This window comes from Marmota monax, unplaced genomic scaffold, assembly GCF_021218885.2.
Source record: "Marmota monax isolate L192 unplaced genomic scaffold, Marmota_monax_Labrador192_F-V1.1 WCK01_AAM20220418_F8-fsc00042, whole genome shotgun sequence".
Lineage (NCBI taxonomy): Eukaryota > Metazoa > Chordata > Mammalia > Rodentia > Sciuridae > Marmota > Marmota monax.
The window spans coordinates 13,696,212-13,715,433 of record NW_026693008.1 but is presented as its reverse complement, the minus strand read 5'-3'; the positions used below and the strand labels follow the sequence as shown (position 1 = coordinate 13,715,433).

The 19,222-nt window shown below is 35.6% G+C and overlaps 1 protein-coding gene across 32 annotated transcripts in view; it reads right to left on the bottom strand.

The window, feature by feature from the left end:
• Positions 1-19,222, bottom strand: part of Slmap (sarcolemma associated protein) — a 155,559-nt gene that overhangs the window by 27,707 nt on the left and 108,630 nt on the right. For 31 of the 32 annotated variants that reach the window (XM_046452768.2, XM_046452763.2, XM_046452784.2 and 28 more), the window contains 3 exons: positions 11,173-11,232; positions 5,066-5,146; positions 4,735-4,794 (listed from right to left, as the gene is read on the bottom strand). In XM_046452768.2, the coding sequence (XP_046308724.1) occupies positions 4,735-4,794; positions 5,066-5,146; positions 11,173-11,232 (201 nt within the window). Of the gene's footprint in view, positions 1-4,734; positions 4,795-5,065; positions 5,147-5,291; positions 5,542-11,172; positions 11,233-19,222 lie in introns of those variants that run through there. The other variant, XM_046452799.2, reaches the window with a different exon arrangement.

Here is a 19,222-nt window from a genome sequence, read left to right as displayed (position 1 = left end):
TTTTGTGTTAAGGTTGATCAAGGCTCATTGTATTTCACACAGTCGGGTGGGAAAATGCATTATTAGTTTATTGTGGCTTAGGTCTACTCTCATGGGGTCTCTCTCTTGTCCTAGAAAGGGAGTGTTTATTTTAATCTACTTTATAATGTTTAGAAAAGTCTGATGATGCGTATTAATGCAAAATGTTCAGATGAAGGTACATGAAAGCCTTCCTAAGCCAAATCCAGTTTATTTAGATGTACAATTCAAATGAAAATAAATGTTACTTAGGAATTATGACAGGTAGAAAAATTAACAGAATCTGTTTTCCCCTTAACACAAATGGTACATCTTTATAATTGCTTGATTTACAGTATGAGCCAGGGACCAGCTTTTCTTAGACTAAGGCTAACTCATATAAATTCACATAATGCATGAACCCACTAAGTTAATTAGCCCTTGGCCTATGGAATACCAAATATTATTCTAAATTAAACTGTGTGTTACCAATTTAGCTTCAGAAAGGTGGCTGGAGATTTAACTTAAACTCTGATCTTTGCTCTAAATGTGATTGAAATCACTTGGTAAAGGGTCAAATCAAAACATTTTTCCCCCAGTCTATTTGCATGTGCATGCTTGTTGAAGGCTGATCTAGCTAAAACATATGTCATATCAACTGACAGGAGTGATCTAGCTGAGGCAGGAAACACTACCACTGCTTCTTCTTTTAGAAAGTCTTGGCTTCTAAGAACAACCTTCATAATCTTTTTCCATCATGGATATAGGAGGCTGTAGGAGATATTCTCAGGTGGAGGAGGCAGCCTAATTTAAAGGCCTCTTCAAAGTTGATTCTCACCTCTTTGCCATTCATTCTAACCAGCCAGGATTCTTCCTTGACAGTTGGATCTTTTGTTGGCTCCTTTGTCATTCCCACTGGTTCTACTTTCTAGAAATTCCTTCTGCTACCACCATCCATTTTCATGCAGAGAAGTCCCAAACCTGGACACTGTCTTCTGTCTGTCCAAGTCTTATCTTTCACTGTATTTGTTCCATAGAACTTATGCTCCACCACATGGTTGCTCTTGTACACTTGACTCCTGACAGGTGTTATTCCCATTCCAAACATGGATTTGTAAATGTTAGTAATATTTTTAAGAAATGCTTGAGCACTGAAATATATCCCAAGCTCTTTTCCTTTTATTTTTAAGACAGGCTCTCATTAAGTTGCCCAGGCTAGCCTTGCATTTATAATTTGTCTCAGCTTCCCAAATAGCTGGGTTTACAGGCATGTGTAAACCATGAATTTCATAAATGTTTTTTTTTTTTTTTTTTTTTTTTTTTGTGGCGGGTGACGGGTGATTTCAAGTACATAGAGAACTGCAGTTTGATCCACTCTTTATTATCCTTTCAAAAGAGGAATAAATAGTTGCTGGGCATGGTGGCACATGCCTGTAATTCCAGCTTCTTGGCAGGCTGAGGCAGGAGGATTGCAAATTTAAGGCCAGCCTGCACAATTTAGATCCCATCTCAAAATAAAAATAATAAAAAGGGCTGGTGATGTAGTTCAGTTGTAGAGTATCATCGGGTTCATTCCCCAGTACCACAGGGGAAAAAGTCATAAATTGATTGAAATGATTAATATATCAGAAAAAAATGTACTACTGTTATTATAATTTTATTTACATCTCATGATGAATGCTTAGTCTACTTTAGATTATTTTCCCAATCCTAGATGAATAACGTGAAGAGACTATATGATAATTCTCAATAAAGCTTTGCTGGTTTTTTAAAAGGGAAATAATAAAATATGAAAATTATGGCATAGGAAGTTGGATAAAGCATTTTGATGAGAGAAAAAAATGGGCTACTTATATATAATTCCTTTCTGTAGCTCTAAAAGTTGACAGTGAGGTATAAAAATTTATAAACTTCCCTTAGGGGAAAATTATGTCAAGACACTGAAGCTAATTAGAAAGATTACAAAGCATACTCACATACAATAAATAAAATATAACCTAATGTTTGTATTATATGTCAGTAAACACATTATTTTTAAGAAAATTGTAAAACTCTTATAAAAGAAAAACATAATCACCATTTAGAGTTATGGTGATTATTTCTTAGAAGTTCTTCTAAAATATGCCTGCTCTAATTGGATGATTTTTCTTTATATGTAATCATTGACTAATTCAACTTGGGTCTGTTCTTAAAATCAAGATGCAAAATCTTTCAATAGGTGTTGATAAAAATACTATTTCATTAACAAAAGTTGCCCATCATATAGAAAAAAAAAAGGAAAAATTTGAGGTTTCTGTCATCTTAGATAAAGCAAGGTTAAGGAAATTCGGACCCATCTTCATTGATAGCACCTGAAAGAATTACTAGCAGTATTTGCATAGCCACCATCCTTCTTGCACACTCAAATCTCAAACCTCTTTTTCTTCTACAGCTTTCTCTTCCTGCCCTCGCCCTTAGCCCCTAGGCTATATTGTGGAGAATCAGTATCTGTCATTTTGACAGATTTTAGCCTTTCTATGACACTCATAGATTAAAATTATTTTCCTGACATCTGGATGCATTATTTATTGGAAAAGATTCATTACCTAAATGATAAAGTAGGAAATATTTTAAAATCCCCAAATTTTATTCTAGTAATGAAAGTTCTTCAATAGATAGGTTTGGTTTTATCAACCATCACCACTACCATCATGTGTCTTCATTATGGTGGTTGACATATTACATTCCCACTATGGAACATGGTCCATGTATGTTGTTGTATGTACTCTTCACAATAATTCTATGAAGACAGTTTTTCCCAATCTAATAAGTGAGGAAAATAAATGCTAAAGCACAGAAGAGTTAAGCAATTTGCCCAATGACATATTACAAATAAATGGCAAAGTCAGGATTCACTTAGCACTGTGGCTAGAATGTGTTATTTTCCTAATGGTTTTGAGGCTTCATAACTTAGATGTAAGAGGCCTATTATTAATTAATTCATCAAACAACTAAATTTTAATGAATAACTGGCATTGTGGTAGGCAATGGAATTAAAATCGAATTTAAAACAGACTGAAAAAAATAAAAAAAAAGCACTAAATGCTACTTACAAACTAATGTGCACTTGGCTGCAAAAAATATTTCTGGGAGCCAGGCGCAGTGGTGCATGCCTTTAATCCCAGTGGCTCTGAAGGCTGAGACAGGAGGATCACAAGTTCAAAGCCAGCCTCAGCAATGGCGAGGCGCTAACCGACTCAGTGAGATCCTGTCTCTAAATATAAAAATGGGGCTGGGATGTTGCTCAATGGTTGAGTGCCCCTGAGTTCAATCCCCAGTAACAGCCAACCCCCCCCCCCCAAAAAAAAAAAAAAAAAAAGATTTCTGGGAAATTTTTGTAGTACAAAACACCATAAAAATTGCTACTTTTGTATGAGGGGTGTTCATTATTCATTCAGCTCCCCTCTCGCTTTCCATGTTCCCACAAATGCCCACAGGTTCTGACATATTTTTTCAACATCAGAAACAACATTTTATACAATAATGGTATTGTGTTTCTGAGACGAGATTCCTGGACTTCTACAAACATTAACATATTTATTACCATGATACTAGAATAAAAGGATGGCTTGTTAACATCAAAGGTCCCCCAAGAAGAGTATTGATCAGTAAATGTGTTGGAAACCATGACCAAATTTAAGACCAAACTGGCAATTGGCTGCCTGGGCCAGCAGACTTCAGGAACTTCCCTGATTGTGGAATTCAATCAAAGGTAGTTCAAGAAGCCTTATAGTTTTCAGTATCCATGGGGGAAAAAAAAGAAAGCCAGGAGGTCCAGATTAAAGGACACTAAGAAAATCTTGATGATCTCCCTCCATCCCCATCACTATACAACTAGGCCAACAGCTGGGTCATGCAGGGTGAAACTAGGACTCCTTTCAAATATAATCTCAAAGCTCAGGGTCTGACTGTGATATCTCTTAATACCTCAGCCAGAACAATAGGCACTTCTTCAAAAAGAAACTTCCTTAGGCTCTTACTGTTGCTGTGGTCCCAGAGAGCTTCCTGGGTCTACCACTTCTGATATGCTTAACTGACTGGGCTAATAGTTTATGTCAATTTTTCTTGTGTATAATAAGGCAATATAAAAGAGAATAAATGATGATAATCATAGGTTTATCAATAAGGCACCCCAATGTACTTTAAAGACACTTTCATAAATATTGATTTATTTCCTACCCATTTCATATAAACAAATATCAAGAAATAAATGTAATTCCTTTTTAGAGGTTAGACAAGTAAAAGATTTAATTACATGTATTGCTTATTTTAGCCATATATAAAATTTCTCGGTCCAGAATTTCTTGATGAGTGCCCTAAGAACTAGGGAGATTAGAAAATTAGCAAATTTATACTGTTACCATATGAAAACAGCAAACAGGTGATTCTAGAAAGTTAAGGTTTTCACCTTATCATCATTATGTTAATAAGTTCAAATGTAAACATTTCATGTTTTACCACTTACTGCTTTGCCCTTCATAATCTTAAAATTATGATCTGAATTATTCTACATGTTAAATATAATTTTTTAAGGCATTGGGCACCAATATCAACATTTAAAATTTTAGTTTCTGCTACTTTACAGAATCTATTTTAAACTCTTAATTAAAAACTTCACACAATATATGACACAGATTTTTCTGGCAAAAGGTGAATCTGATACCCTGATTTATAATGTCATAAAAACTATTAAAGTACCTTTTAAAAGGGACACTTTAGCAAGAGGTTCATTTAGGTCTTGCTCATCCATTTGGGCGTCTATAGAAAGGTGAAAAAAGAGATAATTACAGACAGCACTCAGAACTATCAGCAATCTATTATTATCAAAATAAGTAACTAAATTTACACAGCTACTATAGTTGGATAGTTAAAAGTAGTTTTTAAAGAAATATCTAACAGTCAAGGGAGTGAATTGACAAATGAAAGCACTATTTTTCCCCTACAAAGTTTGAAATCTCCATCTACATTAACTTGCATACCTAACTGCTATTAACAGCTGTAGATTTGTAAACATTAGGTTAAAACTCACCTGTAGTGTCGTCGCTGCTTTTTTCCTTGCTTGGACTCAGAGTATCTGATAAGTCAGAATCCTTTGCTCTTGCCTGGTTTTCTACCAAGAAAAAACATAAAAGTAAAAATCTTATTATAATTAAATATCTTATAACAAGAAAACTGCTTCAGGGTATGAATGCTCAAAATCTACTACTATGCAAAGTAGTAGATTTTAAAAATTAACTGAGATCACTGAATCTTACTTTGTCACTACCCCAGTCCAAAATGGAATGCTGGTTATTACACGGAGCTCACATTAAATTATAATGTGGATTTTATCTGCTACGCAGAGGGCTGGGTTGTTTTTTTTTTTTTTGTTCAAGGTTGTCCACTTGCCAACTAGAAATAAAAATGAAGCAAGCTTTGTTGAAGTATTCAGAGAACTGCACCAAATATAGCAAAATTACCAGTACAATGTGGACATTGTATTAAGAGGATGAAAGAAAAAGGCTTTATTATATAAAAACACTAGCTAGAAGGTTGCCTTAGTAATATATATACTCATGTAATAAAATCCTATAAAAATCACATTTGTTACAAAATACCTTTAGAATAAGAAAATAACAATCTATTTCTTTAGAAACCATAAATATGGAATCACACTGAGGAAAAACTAAAGTTTGGTACTTATTTGCAAGGGATGCTCTGCCAGGTCCAATGAAGACACCTTAGGCCTAGTTTTCAACTAATTGCTCTCAAAAATCCTAATTATAGGCCAACATTTTATTAAAGATGACTGGTAATTAATTAGGCTCCAGATTCTCATCTGTAATGGCATATTCACATATACTATGCTATTTTTTAGGGCAGCATTTACAAAGAAGGCAATTTCTCTGCCCAAAATCCTGTAGCATTTCCTCATTCTCCACAATCCTTCAGGCAAACTTTATGTTGCAGAATTTAGCTATTAGTCCCACCATTAATTCCCACAGGAGTTTTGCTTGAGTCATGTCAGCTTCTTTATAGGGGAGGTGTACCAGCTCATAATAGTCTACCTTCAACTTGGCCTATTCCTTCTGTAAGATAAAGCTGAAGTCCCCATTATCTCTAAGATACTTTTCATTTCTCCAGGATGATGTTTATTTTTATTACTAATTTTCTGTGTCTTATTTATTTGCAAATGTATGTTTATAGTGGTACTGGGGTTTGGACCCTGGGTGCTCTACCACTGAGCTGTACTCCCAACCCTTTTATTTTTGAAAAAGGGTCTTGTGAAAGTCACTAAGGCTGGACTCAAACTTGCAATCCTCCTGCTCAGTTTCCTGAGTTGCTGGGATTAAAGGCATGAGCCACTATACCTAAGTCTATGTGTATATATTTTATTTTTCTAGTGGGATTACAAATTCACTAAGTGTATGCTTATTTCTTATAATAGTATGTGTTTGTACTATTTGTGGAAATATATATCAAAATTTTAAATGTGCAAACTCTAGTATTTTTTCTAAGGAAACAAAAGTCTATGTAAGGTATATGCAGGGTGTATTGATGCTCAATACTATATTGTTCATTATGGGAAAATGAAATGTGCATACTGTGGAATGGAAAATATTCAAGATACACTTACTATTAAGTAAAAGAGTATGTATAACTATGCAGAAAGATTCATGGCAAACATTTATTAATTTCATATAGTTAAACTATTATTTCACATTTTTGTAGTGACTATATATACTGTTTTCTAATTGAGATATTTTCCATTTTGAAAGAAATTAGAAATACATTTAAAACAGCTATTACTGTCAAAATACTTAATATATTAAAATGTAACTAGTTAGGGGTGTTTCATATTAAAACACTCCTAGAATTTGTGGCTTAATTTGCTTCTTTTTTCATTGCCATTTGTAGTCTAAAAGTCAACTGCTAAGTGACAGGAAGCTCAGATTAGAAGTGATCATCAAGGCCCATGGGAACCTAATCTGTGACCTCTGCTACATTATGGTGTGCCACTGACAGACATTTCTGAATGTTCTGGTTTTGATCACAAAGTTACATTCTCAAATAAAACATGCTTGTACACCTAATCTCTATAAATGGATAGAAAAAGAATCATTCTGGAAGAACAGATAGGAAAATGGCTCTCCCCGGATGTTTGCTGATTTTTGGCAATTTTATGATCTTTACTTTGAAGTGAAACAAGTGTTGATGAACCCAACCTAATTCTATCTTAAGAGATAGAATTGGGAACCATCTTGTCACAAAGTTATTAAAAGTTCGTTTCTGTTTTACTAAGATAACTATTTGGCCTGACCTTACTCTGAGGGCTAATCTTATTTGGAATTCTTTCCCCTGCTCTAAACTCACCTTTGCCTGGCTCTCCTTGACCAGATAACAACCCTCCCTAAAACCTTAGCAGCCCCTCAGAAATTCTGATGTTGGAATCTCAATTTACACCCTACCTTGAAAGCCTGTGGATCATTAATCTGCTATCTGCCTTTGAATTATGCTTGCCAGAATCCTGTTAATTGTAAGTTCCCAAGACACCCCCGTTTGTAAGTTTTTGTGCTATAAAAGCTTTTTTCCTGGAGAGCTGGGCTGCTGTTCTCTGCTTTGGGTGAAACAGCTGCTGGCCAACTAGTTCTCTTGTGTACACAATATAAGCTTGCTTTAATTTGATTTAAAATTGGAGTCGGTGGTCTTTTCTTTGTGTCATGGATTTAACAGTGTGTATATTCAAAAGTATTTCCTTGACTTAGAAGGAAGTTTTGTCCTATATTTAGAGTATTAACTTGTGCTAAAAAATTGCCTTAAATGTGGGGCACCAAATCTTCCATCAAGATCTCACTAAAATGTAAGCTCCTTAAGAGAATGGATTTTTGTCTGTTTCATTAACTACTATATTTTCTATGCATAGAACAGTGCTGAAAGAGATGAAAGAAGGAAGGAAGTTGATTGAAGGTACACATCTACTTTGGAATAAGAATGCAAGATTTCAGGGAGTCAAATGACAGTCCATCATTGTGTGGCCTGATACAACAGGCCACACATACAATATTAAAAAAGGGGCGGGGGGGGGGCCTGGGTATGTAGCTTAGTGGTAGAGAGCCCTGGGTTCAGTCTCCAGCACTGTAAACAAAACAAAACAAAACAAAAAACCCCCAGTGGCAAACCAACTCTATTCAAGAATGAAACACAAAACTAAATGAACTAACGTGAGACTATCTACTTATTTTCAAAACATCTATTCTTCAGTTAGAGCATTAACTTATTTTCAAAACACCTATTCTTCAATTATGAAGGTGCCGCCAATTTCAAGTATTAAAAAAAAATCACTGGGTGTGGTAGTGCATGCCTGTAATCCCAGAAATTGGGAGGTTTAGGCATGAGGAACACAAGTTTGAGGCTAGTTTGACAACTCAAAATAAAAAATAAAGAGGGCTGAGGATATATCTCAGTGATAGAGCACCTGGAGTTCAGTTTCTGTAACAAACCCTCCCCAATCCACCTATTACTGATTGTCTCTGCAGTGCTTAATAAGATGTATATTAATAATATATAGAAAATGGAAGAAAGCTATCAAATCAATACCAAAACTGTTCCCAAACTGGGAATCCTAAAAAAGGTATCTTTGAGTAGACATAATTACAGATGGGCAAAACGAATTTAGTGGTCATATACAATTTCCTGTACCACTGGAACAGGAAAACAAAGTTAAATATAAAAAACGGTAAACCTGATAATAGTGTTTCCTGCTTACTAAGCAACATTTCATTAAATTCCCACAACAATCTGGCAAGTGAAAACTTCATTTTACAAATGAGGAAACTGATGTTTAAAGAGCCACGGTAAGCTGCCTGAAAGCATATAGTTTTTTAATGGTAAAATTATTTTCTTGTATTCTTTCTATTTCTACTTCCAAAGCTACTGTAATGATTAGGTTGAGTTAGGCCTTAAACACAAAACATATAAAACTTATGATAACACACTACAGTAGGTGAAATCTTTAGACGATATACTTAAGACTGTAACAGTTTGCAATTGTCAATTTCTAACAACTGATATTTTCAACGTAAAAAAGAAATTTCACCAAAAATATCACCAATGAAAGCATTAAAAAAAGAGACATTTAGCCAGATTAAACAAAACAAAACAAACAAACACCAAAAAACAGCTTTATAAGCCGGACTGAAAACGTTTAAAATGTAACATATTTTAGCCATTCAGTTTGCTCTAAAGATTAATGGGAACAAATGTTGACTACTGATAGAAAAATCCCTGAGTGTATAAAACTTAGCTTTATATTTTCATTTTTAAAAGATGAATTTTGGGGGCTGGGGCTGGGGCTGAGTGGCCTAGCATATGTGTGTGTGTGGGCTCTGGGGATGTAGCTTAGTGGTAGAGAGCCCTGAATTCAGTCTCCAGCACTGTAAACAAAACAAAACAAAAAACCCCACTGAAACAAACATCCTTGCACATTTGTTCAATTTGTTCCTTAAGATAAAAACCCAGGGCTGGGGCTGTAGCTCCATGGCAAAGCGCTTGCCTAGCATTCATGGGACCCTGGGATCGATCCTCAGCACCACATAAAAATTAACAAATAGGGGGCTGGGTTGTGGCTCAGTGGTAGAGTGCTCGCCTAGTATGTGCAGGGCCCTGGGTTCGATCCTCAGCACCACATAAAAATAAATAAAAATAAAGATATGTGTCCAACTACAACTAAAAAATAAATATTAAAAAATTAACAAATAAAATAAAGACATTCTATCCATTTACAACTACAAAAAATTAAAAAATAAATAAATAAAAACCCAGAAGTGGAACTGCTGAATGAAAAATTTATTCTTTAAAACTTTCAATGCATATTTTATATACAGACTTAATAATAAAATCAGCAGTACTGCATAAAGATTTTTCAATAATGGCACATGATTTGAAGCAAACATACTGAAATTTAGAATGCATTAATTAGAAGCACTAAACAGCAAGGCACTTTTCTTTCATTAAAGAAGCACTGATTCCTTCCCTCCCCTCAAGCTTTAACTTTTATTTCAAAGTGCTGGCTACTGAACCAACTAATCTGAATAGGTATTTAGGTGATGAAGTAAAAAGCTATTTTAAAGTGTGCTCTCATCTCCCTTTAATAAGATGAAATAAATTGCCATTTGTCCTAAAAATAGTTCGCTATTCTGAAACTCAATGCCTGTTTGTCAGAACAATATTAGTGATGCATATTCTATGCATTCTTTCCCCAAATAAGGTTATCTGCTGTGAAAAGAATTTCAGAATAGAAGCCACCAGATATCTGAAATAACAACATCTGTTTAGACATTTTTAAAAAGCCAATGAATCTACTTACTTTAACATAACAAAATGTACTAAAACTAAGTATAAAATTTTTATCATTCATTGTTTTAACAGACCAAAAGGATTGCTAGTTTTACACTGGCAAAGTCTAACAGAAATTCTACTATGACAATGAGCACATCCCACCCAGATTTATTTGCTTAATTTTCCTCATGCATAAAAGTGACTTGACAGTACGATTCGATGCATTAAAACTCACTTTTCTTCTGTAAGTCTGATAATTGTAATGGAAAGAATTAACATAACAAACTACTTTAGACAATTGCTGAACCATTCATTACAAAATGTAAGACAATTCTACAGACAAAAGTCACTATTTTTGTTTAAATCAAACTGAGATATCAAAAATCAACAAAACATGAAATATAAGAAATTTTAAAGGTACTATAACCCCTAGGAGAAACCACAAGCATTTTTCCCTATCATATAAGTTCATATTGTGTTTGATTAAAATTTTAAGATCAAAGCTGAAAATAATGCTGGAAGTGAAATAGATCACAACACAATTTTAATGCCTGAAGAAATCTATAACAAGCTTTAACTTTCAAAAAACAAAAACACACATACATGCCCACTTTGAAAGAAACTTCCCAATCAAGATAATCTTTCCTAAAAGAGAAATCCAACTATTTTATATAACATCTGAAATTGTTACTAGATGGCCATTTTGTAAGCTGCAAAAAATAAACTGATGGTTAAAATACTATGACCTTGAAAATTTACACTTATCTATCTTCATTATCCCAGAGAACTCTGAAAAACCACAGAAAAACAGAAACGAACCTTTTGAAAGCTTTGTTTCTTCTACCACTTTGGTCAGATGCCCCTCTACGATCAGCTTCTCTGCCAAAGAAAATAAATGTTACTATCCAAGCCCAAATGGAGCAGCATTTCCCTGAGCGAGGCAGTGTAACACATTCCATGACCAAATTTAAAGATGATAACATTACTCCTATGACCAAGCTTGAACAAAAACTTGAAACTGGAAGGGGAACTAAGAGAATTTAATCTATGAGAGAGCAATCAGGTTAATGCGGAAAACTGCGGGTAGGGAGACAATTGCATTTTATTTTCATTAGATTGCACCTTATTTAATAAGTAAGTCATTGTGAATTGACTAAATTAAAACACTGTCAATTGACTAAATTGAAATACTGTATGCATTACCTCCATACTTATAATTTTTTGAGAACATTTAAAATCTATGAAATAGCCTATACGAAAATGCCTTGCTTCCATACCTTTCAAAGTTTACTAGTTATTAGTAGATAGTAAACTCCTGTTTATTGCAATGAATCAATTTGTTTTGCCTATACTGACGTATTTTTAAAAAGCTCTAGATGTCTATGTATATTTTCCATTTGAAACAGGATTTAATTATTTGTTTATTCCTATTTGAAGTCATAAGTCAAGTCAAACTATACTATTCTCCAAAATAAAAAATTATTTAAAATACAAAAAAAGCAAGTCTAGATCTTTTTATGAAGGAATCAGAGGAAACAACCAATGCAACCTCCTTCTTTTTCTTTTTCAATTAAAAAAATTTTTTTTTAGTTGTAGTTGGACACAATACCTTTACTTATTAATTTTTATGTGATGCCGAGAATTGAACCCAGCGCCTCGCATGTGGTAGGTGAGCACTCTACTGCTGAGCCACAATCCCAGCCCCCCCATTTTTAAACTCTTATTTTTCAGTTATAGATGGACATAACATCTTTATTTTATTTATTTTTATGTGGTGCTGAGGATCAAACCCAGGGCCTTGCACATGAAAGGTGAGCACTCTATCCCTGAGCCATAACCCCAGCCCCCAATGCAACCTTTTTAAGTCAAGGATATTGAGCTGAAATAAAATAATTCTAAAGGAATTTTACTTAGACGAGAAATAAAAATTTTGTCATACCAATAGTTTACTTTTCCCTGCTGACACAATTCAACAAAGATGCCTATAGAACATACTTCAGGAAAATGAAAAATTCTACAACTTAAATTAAAAAAAAAAAGTCTTGTTTTATGTAAGATTATCAGTAAAGGTATAACGTATCTTCTTTATAATTTATTTGAAATCATACTTTCATATTCTACATTTCACTAGAGAGTATAACTATTCTGAATATCCCTTTTTAAAATCCGGCATGCCAATTGGTATCCTTCAATTTATTCTTTTTTTTTTTTAAAGTAGTATAGGGTGCGGTGGTGCATGCCTATAATCCCAGAGGCTCATGAGGCTGAGGCAGTGAGTTCAAAACCAGCTTCAGAAACAGTGAGGTGCTAAGCAACTTAGTGAGACCTTGTCTCTAAATAGAATACAAAATAGGGCTGGGGATGTGGCTCTGGTTGAGTGCCCGAGTTCAATTCCTGGTATCAAAACAACAACAACAACAAAAACCCAACAAACAGGGGCTGGGGTCATGGCTTAGCGGTAGAGCGCTCATCTATCACGTGCGAGGCCCTAGGTTCGATCCTCAGCACCACATAAGAATAAATAAACAAAATAAAGGTATTGTGTCCAACTACTTCTAAAAAATAAATATTAAAAAAAACCCCAACAAACAAAATAACAACAACAACAACAACAACAAAAAGAGTAGTACTGGGGGTTGAAACTGGAGTTGCTTAACCACTCACCGAGTTACATCTCTAGTCCCTTTTTTTTTTTTTAAAGAGAGAGAGAGAGAGAGAGAGAATTTTTAATATTTATTTTTTAGTTTTCGGCGGACACAACATCTTTGTTTGTATGTGGTGCTGAGGATCGAACCAGGGCCGCACGCATGCCAGGCGAGTGCGCTACCGCTTGAGCCACATCCCCAGCCCGCTAGTCCTTTTAATTTTGTATTTTGAGACATAGTCTTGCTAAATTGCTGTCCTTAAGCTTGCAATCCTCCTGTTTCAGCCTCCTGAACTGTTGGGATTATTGGTGAGTGCCACTGAGACTGGCCATGCCTAGATCTTTTTATTTTGTATTTTGAGATAGGGTCTCACTAAATTGTCAATCTGGCCTCAAACTGGTAAGCCATCTACCTTAGTCTCTCAAGTCCCTGGGATTACAGATACGTGCCACTGGACCCAGCTTCTTTAATCTACTTTTGCAGTTTGTGAAATAAGTGCTGTATTCTTTTACTCTTCAACCAGCTGTAACTTGCCTACACCCATCATTCAGTCACTGAAACGACTCCATGATCATTATAAACTTTTGTCTGCCAAAGCCCATAGCTACTTCACATAACTTTCATTTCTTATTGACTATTTGTCCCTGCTTTTTTAAAAACAAGAATTCAAAGTAAAAGGTTTAGATAATTTTAAAAGGCATCAGTCCTATAAGAAGTAAAATGTAAGATGTCCTACCTGTCCTCTTACTCCATTCTATTCCTGAAATTCACTTTATTCCTACAAGCAACAACTTTTTAACTTTTAGTAATTTTTTTGTTATTTACATTTATATTACTAAATAATAAACTGATTTTTAAACTCTTCCATTTGAGGCATTACTCACTCAAAATCTTTAGGATTATTCTCTGATATGTTACTTACTATTATCATCACAAGAGTTACATTTTGCTAGTCTATAATCAAATATTCTTATTGACTATTTTATATATGTGTCATATAATATGATCATATTTCCTTTCTTACACAACACTTAGTATTTTTGGAGTTTGTAATGCCACATTTTGTTTAATGATTTTTTAAAATCTCTCTCTCAAACACAGTCCAAGTTTTAGGAGAACAATAAAATTCCTCAATACTGTCAAACATCCAGGTAATCTATCACATTATCCATCCATCCCTCCCTTCTCTCAATCTTGTAATCTGTGTGCGTGTGTGTGTGTGTGTTTGCTGGATATTAAACCCAGGACCTAAGCTCTACCACTGAGCTACATTCCCAGCTCTTTCTACTTTTTATTTTGAGACAAAAGTCTCTCTATTTTTTTTTTGAGACAAAAAGTCTCTCAAGGTTGGCATGAAACTTGGAATCCTCTTCCTCAGCCTCCTGAGTGGCTGGGATTACAGGTGTGTGCAATGTACCTGCTCAGTCTTTTAACCTTATTGCTCTAGTCTGTGTTGTATCCTGTACAAAACTCCCTGACCCTAGATTTTAAATCTTCCTTTCCTATTTTATTCTCTTGTTTTTTTGTAACACTTCTGATAATATCCTGAGAAGTGGTGGACAGAGGGTAAAAGCTTTTGTAACTTTGTTCCTCTGAAAAATCTTATTAATGTTCTACCCTCACATTTATTTGATCGACAGTTTTTTTTTTTGTACCAAGGATTGAACCCGGGGTGCTTAACCACTGAGCCACATCCCCAGTCCTTTTTTATACTTTATATTAGAGACAGTGTCTCACTGAGTTGCTTAGGGCTTTGATAAATTGCTGAGGTTGGGTTTGAACTCAAGATTCTCCTGCTTCAGCCTCCTGAGCCTCTGGGATTATAGGCATGTGCCATTGTGCCCAGCTTGACTGACTGTATGATGAGACATAATTCTATAAGAAATAATTTTCCTTTAGAATTTTGAAAGCATCATATTTCCTTTCTTACACAATATTGTCTTCTAGCTTCTACCTAGAAGGTAAGCCTGATGATAGAATGACTCCTGTTCTTGAGTATGCATACATAGTAGAGATTTCTTGTGCTCAGTTATACCTGGTCTGACTATTCTTTCTGAGTACCTACGAGGATTTTATGTCTGAGCTCCTTAGAACTGAGGGAGGTTCATAGAATGCATGCTAGCCAGAGCCAGAGCATTTAAGAGAAAGTGGGACTAGAGTGGGACTATTCTATCCCCTCTCACCTCCCACTAAAGGAACTCTAAAAACATATGAAGACAGCAACACCATAAGATGGCAGGCTCTATCAGTCTAGACCCCTGAGTGACAATGTGGAGCACATCATGCACATGTACCGTGAGTAAGAAATAAATGTTTGTCAAATTAAGCTATTAAGACTTCAGGTTTGGGTGCTGTGGTTGTAGCTCAGTTGGCACAGTGTTTGCCTAGCATGTGTGAGGCACTATGCTCGATCCTCAGCACTACATAAAAGATAAATAACTAAATAAAATAAAGGTATCATGTCCATCTACAACTAATATCTTTTTAAAAAAGACATCAGGTTTTGGGCTGGGGTTGTGGCTCAGTGGCAGAGCACTTGCCTAGCACATGTGAGACACTGGGTCCGATTCTCAGCACCACATGTAAATAAATAAATAAATAAATGTCCATCAACAAGTAATAAAAATAAAAAAAAATAATAATAAAAATAAAAAAGATATCACATTTTGACAAAAAAAAAAAAGAGAAAAATTCAGGTTTTGGAGAGAGGAGAGAAAGATAGTAAAGGAGTAAAAAAGGGATTCCTAAGCTTATTTGCTACTAAATTATAATCGGGGGGGTTGGGGTTGTGGCTCAGTGGTAGAGCACTCCCCTAGCACAGGTGAGCCCTGGGTTTGATCCCCAATACCACATAAAAATAAATAAATAAAGATATTGTGTCCAACTACAACTAAAAAATAAATATTTAAAAAATTTATAATTTGGCTTATTATGATTAATGTGAGCCTTTGTTTTTCTCTTCAAGTTTTCTTAATCTTCCCTTTATCCTAATGCTCTTAAATGTCTTATTCCTCAGCATATGGCCTTTTTTTTTCTTAATTGTGGTAAATTCACCTAATGTAACCATTTTAAAGCAAGAATTCAGTAGTTATTTAGTATATTCATGATGTTGTGCAACCACCATCTGTATCTAGTTCCAAAACATTTTTATCACTCAAAAGGAAGTCCCATACTCCTTAATCATTTACTCTCCACCCCACTTCCCCAGTGCCTGGAAGTGACTCCTCTGCTTCCCATCTCTATGGATTTACCTATTTTGAATATTTCATATGAAAGGAAAAATAGTGTGTGACCTTTTGTGGCAGGGTTAGTTTGTGATCTTTAAAAATATATTGTCCTGGGCATTCAGGGTATCTTTTCAGTTTACAGGATCATATCTTTCAATTCTGGTGTGTGGGAGGCCCTTAAGGGTGACTGAGTTACACTCCCCAGTTGGGTGCTGAGGCGCTCAGTCACAGAAATGGGTGTGTCTTGCTACAGCCCCATGGGTAAAGCTATGCTCACCTGTTCCTTTGTAACATAACCCCTTGCCCTGTTTAGGATAGAATCTTCCATGGAAGTGCCTTGTGTGTGTCCCCTCCTCTTACTCTGCCCTTGGGTGTGGCCTACCAGGTGTCAGTCAACCTGCTGATAGTGGACATCATGAAGATAGACTCAGCCCCCTGAAACCTGACCCCTTGCCTCATTTGAATAGCTTCTCCTCAATAAAAGGGGTCAGCGCGTGCTCTCGCTCTCTCTCTTTCTGCGGACCCTTAAGGTCAGAGGAGCCGTCACAGCAACCCCAAAGAAAAAGGTATTTGTGTCTCTTGTGTGGTTATTTTGTGCAGCCCAGTTAGCCCAGTTTAACTAGAGTGACCCCTGAGCCTTTTAGTTGCGAGAACAGAAACCCAGTTGCGAGAACAGAAACCCGGCACTGGTGAATCATCTTGTATTCTATGTAAATGATAAATTTGGTTGTCTATCCTCCATCTTCTCCCATTCTCCTCCCCTTCTATTCTTAAACTCATTCAGATGTTAAAAACTCCAGTAATATTTCTTAATTTTCTTGAATTTTCCCCTTTTTTCTTAAAAAAGCTTGTCATTTTATTAATTTTCTGAAATATTTCCTCTATTTTCTCATATAACCCTTATGATTAAAATAAATCTAATATCACATTTTAATCTTTCTTTTTCTTCGGTACCAGGGATTGAACTATCCCTAGCTTTACTTTGTATTTTATTAGAGACAGGGTCTCACTGAGTTGCTTAGCGCTTCACAGTTCCTAAGGCTAGTTTGAACTTGTGATCCTCCTGCCTCAGCCTCCTGAGCCACTGGTATTATAGGTGTGTGCCACCACACCCGGCCTATCCCTAGTCTCTTTATGAGACAGGGTCTCACCAAGTTGCTGAGCCTGGCTTTTAACTTGTGATTCTCCTGCCTTAGCCTCCCAAGTCACTGGAATTATAGGCATGTGCCACCGCAGCTGGTTATAGTTTTACTTTTCAAAAATTTAATGTGTACTCTGTTCCTTTAAAAAAAAAATGTCATCTCAGCCAGGTGTGGTGGTACACACCTTTAATCCCAGCTATCCGAGAGGCTGAATGAAGTAGGAGTATGTCAAGTGTGAGGCTAGCCTGGGCAACTTAGTAAGAACCTGTCTCAAACTAAAATTAAAAAGGGGTAGAAATGTAGTTCAGTTTGCCTAGCAGAGCTCTTGCCCAGCATTCATAAGGGCCCTGGGTTCTATTTCCAGTACCACACAAATACATACATACCTATATAACCATCTTTATCTTGTTTCATACATGAAACATTTATCTTTCTCTGAAATTAATTTTAAAAAAGACTTTTTCCTTTTCCTTTTTTTAAAACTTGTTTCCTGTTTCTTCCCTAGTCACATTTTGTTTGTTTGTTTGTTTTTATCATTGTTTTCTTCAATAGAGAATTTCCTCAAAAGTCTGGTCATCTTAGCTGTCTCTTTATATTCACAAGGGGGAGGCAATAAAAAGCTGACACAGTTCAATTCAAATATGCAGGCTTCTTACTTGCTAGGTGACAGGTGGCAATTTATGGGGAGAAAAGATAAAGCTTAGAAACATTTTGTCTTTGTCTGATGGGTTTCTCTGGAATAAAATCCTCTAACCACCGTTCAGAGGGAGTATAAACTTGGTGCTGAGCATTCTGATTTACTACAGAGGCTTTCATTTGTTTCTCCCACTTTTTTTTTTCTCCACTAAGACGCTTGTGTCCACCCTACTCTCAGCAACATGTATATATATTAGCTGTCAATAAATCTTTATTTTTATTTATTTATATGTGGTGCTGAGAATCAAATCCAGTACCTCACAGATGCTAAGCAAGCACTCTGCCACAGTGCCACAACCCCAGCCCCTCTCGGCAACATCTGAAGTATCCCAATCTACAGATTCTCTGTACTTAACCACATCCCTATCCCTCCTAACCCCCCCCCCTTTTTATTAAAGATTTCTTTTTGTTGTTGTTTTTGATAGACCTTTATTTTATTTATTATGTGGTGCTGAGAATCGAACCCAATGTCTCACATAGCCAGTGCACTACTGCTGAACCACAGCCCCAGCCCTCCCTAGCCCTTTTTTATATTCTATTTAGAGACAGGGTCTTACTGAGTTTCTTAGGGCCTCGCTGAGTTGCTGAGACTGGTTTTGAACTTCAGATCCTCCTGCTTCAGCCTCCTTCAAGCAACTGAGATTATAGGCATTATGAGCCACTAGGATTACAGGTGTGTGCCACTGTGCCCAGCACAAACTCCTTTTTAATGGCTTTGACTACCTGCTGCATTTGAATAATTTCTAAATGTTGATGCCAAATTTAACACTATTAATATCCAGAACTCTACTAATATCTTCTCCCAGAAACTCCAGAGGCTTATTTTCACCATGTCTAAAACTGAATTCCTCTTCTCCTACCATCTAAATGGTTTTTTTTCTCTCTCTCTCCTCTCTAAGCTTTCATATATTCATGTCTATATAAAGGTATATTGTAGCTACCAATTATATAAGGCCCACGGTTCCCTGAAGTGTACTAATAATCTCTTGAAATATTTACTTTGCATCAGGAATGGTATTAGTAATTCCCAAGGATTACAAAGATATCTGTGATAAATCTAGGAATTTAGGGTTTAGTCATAGTAGGGAGGTATCTTATCAATAACTTAATTCCTAACACAGATCTGGCACACAATAGATACTAACAAATTACTAACACT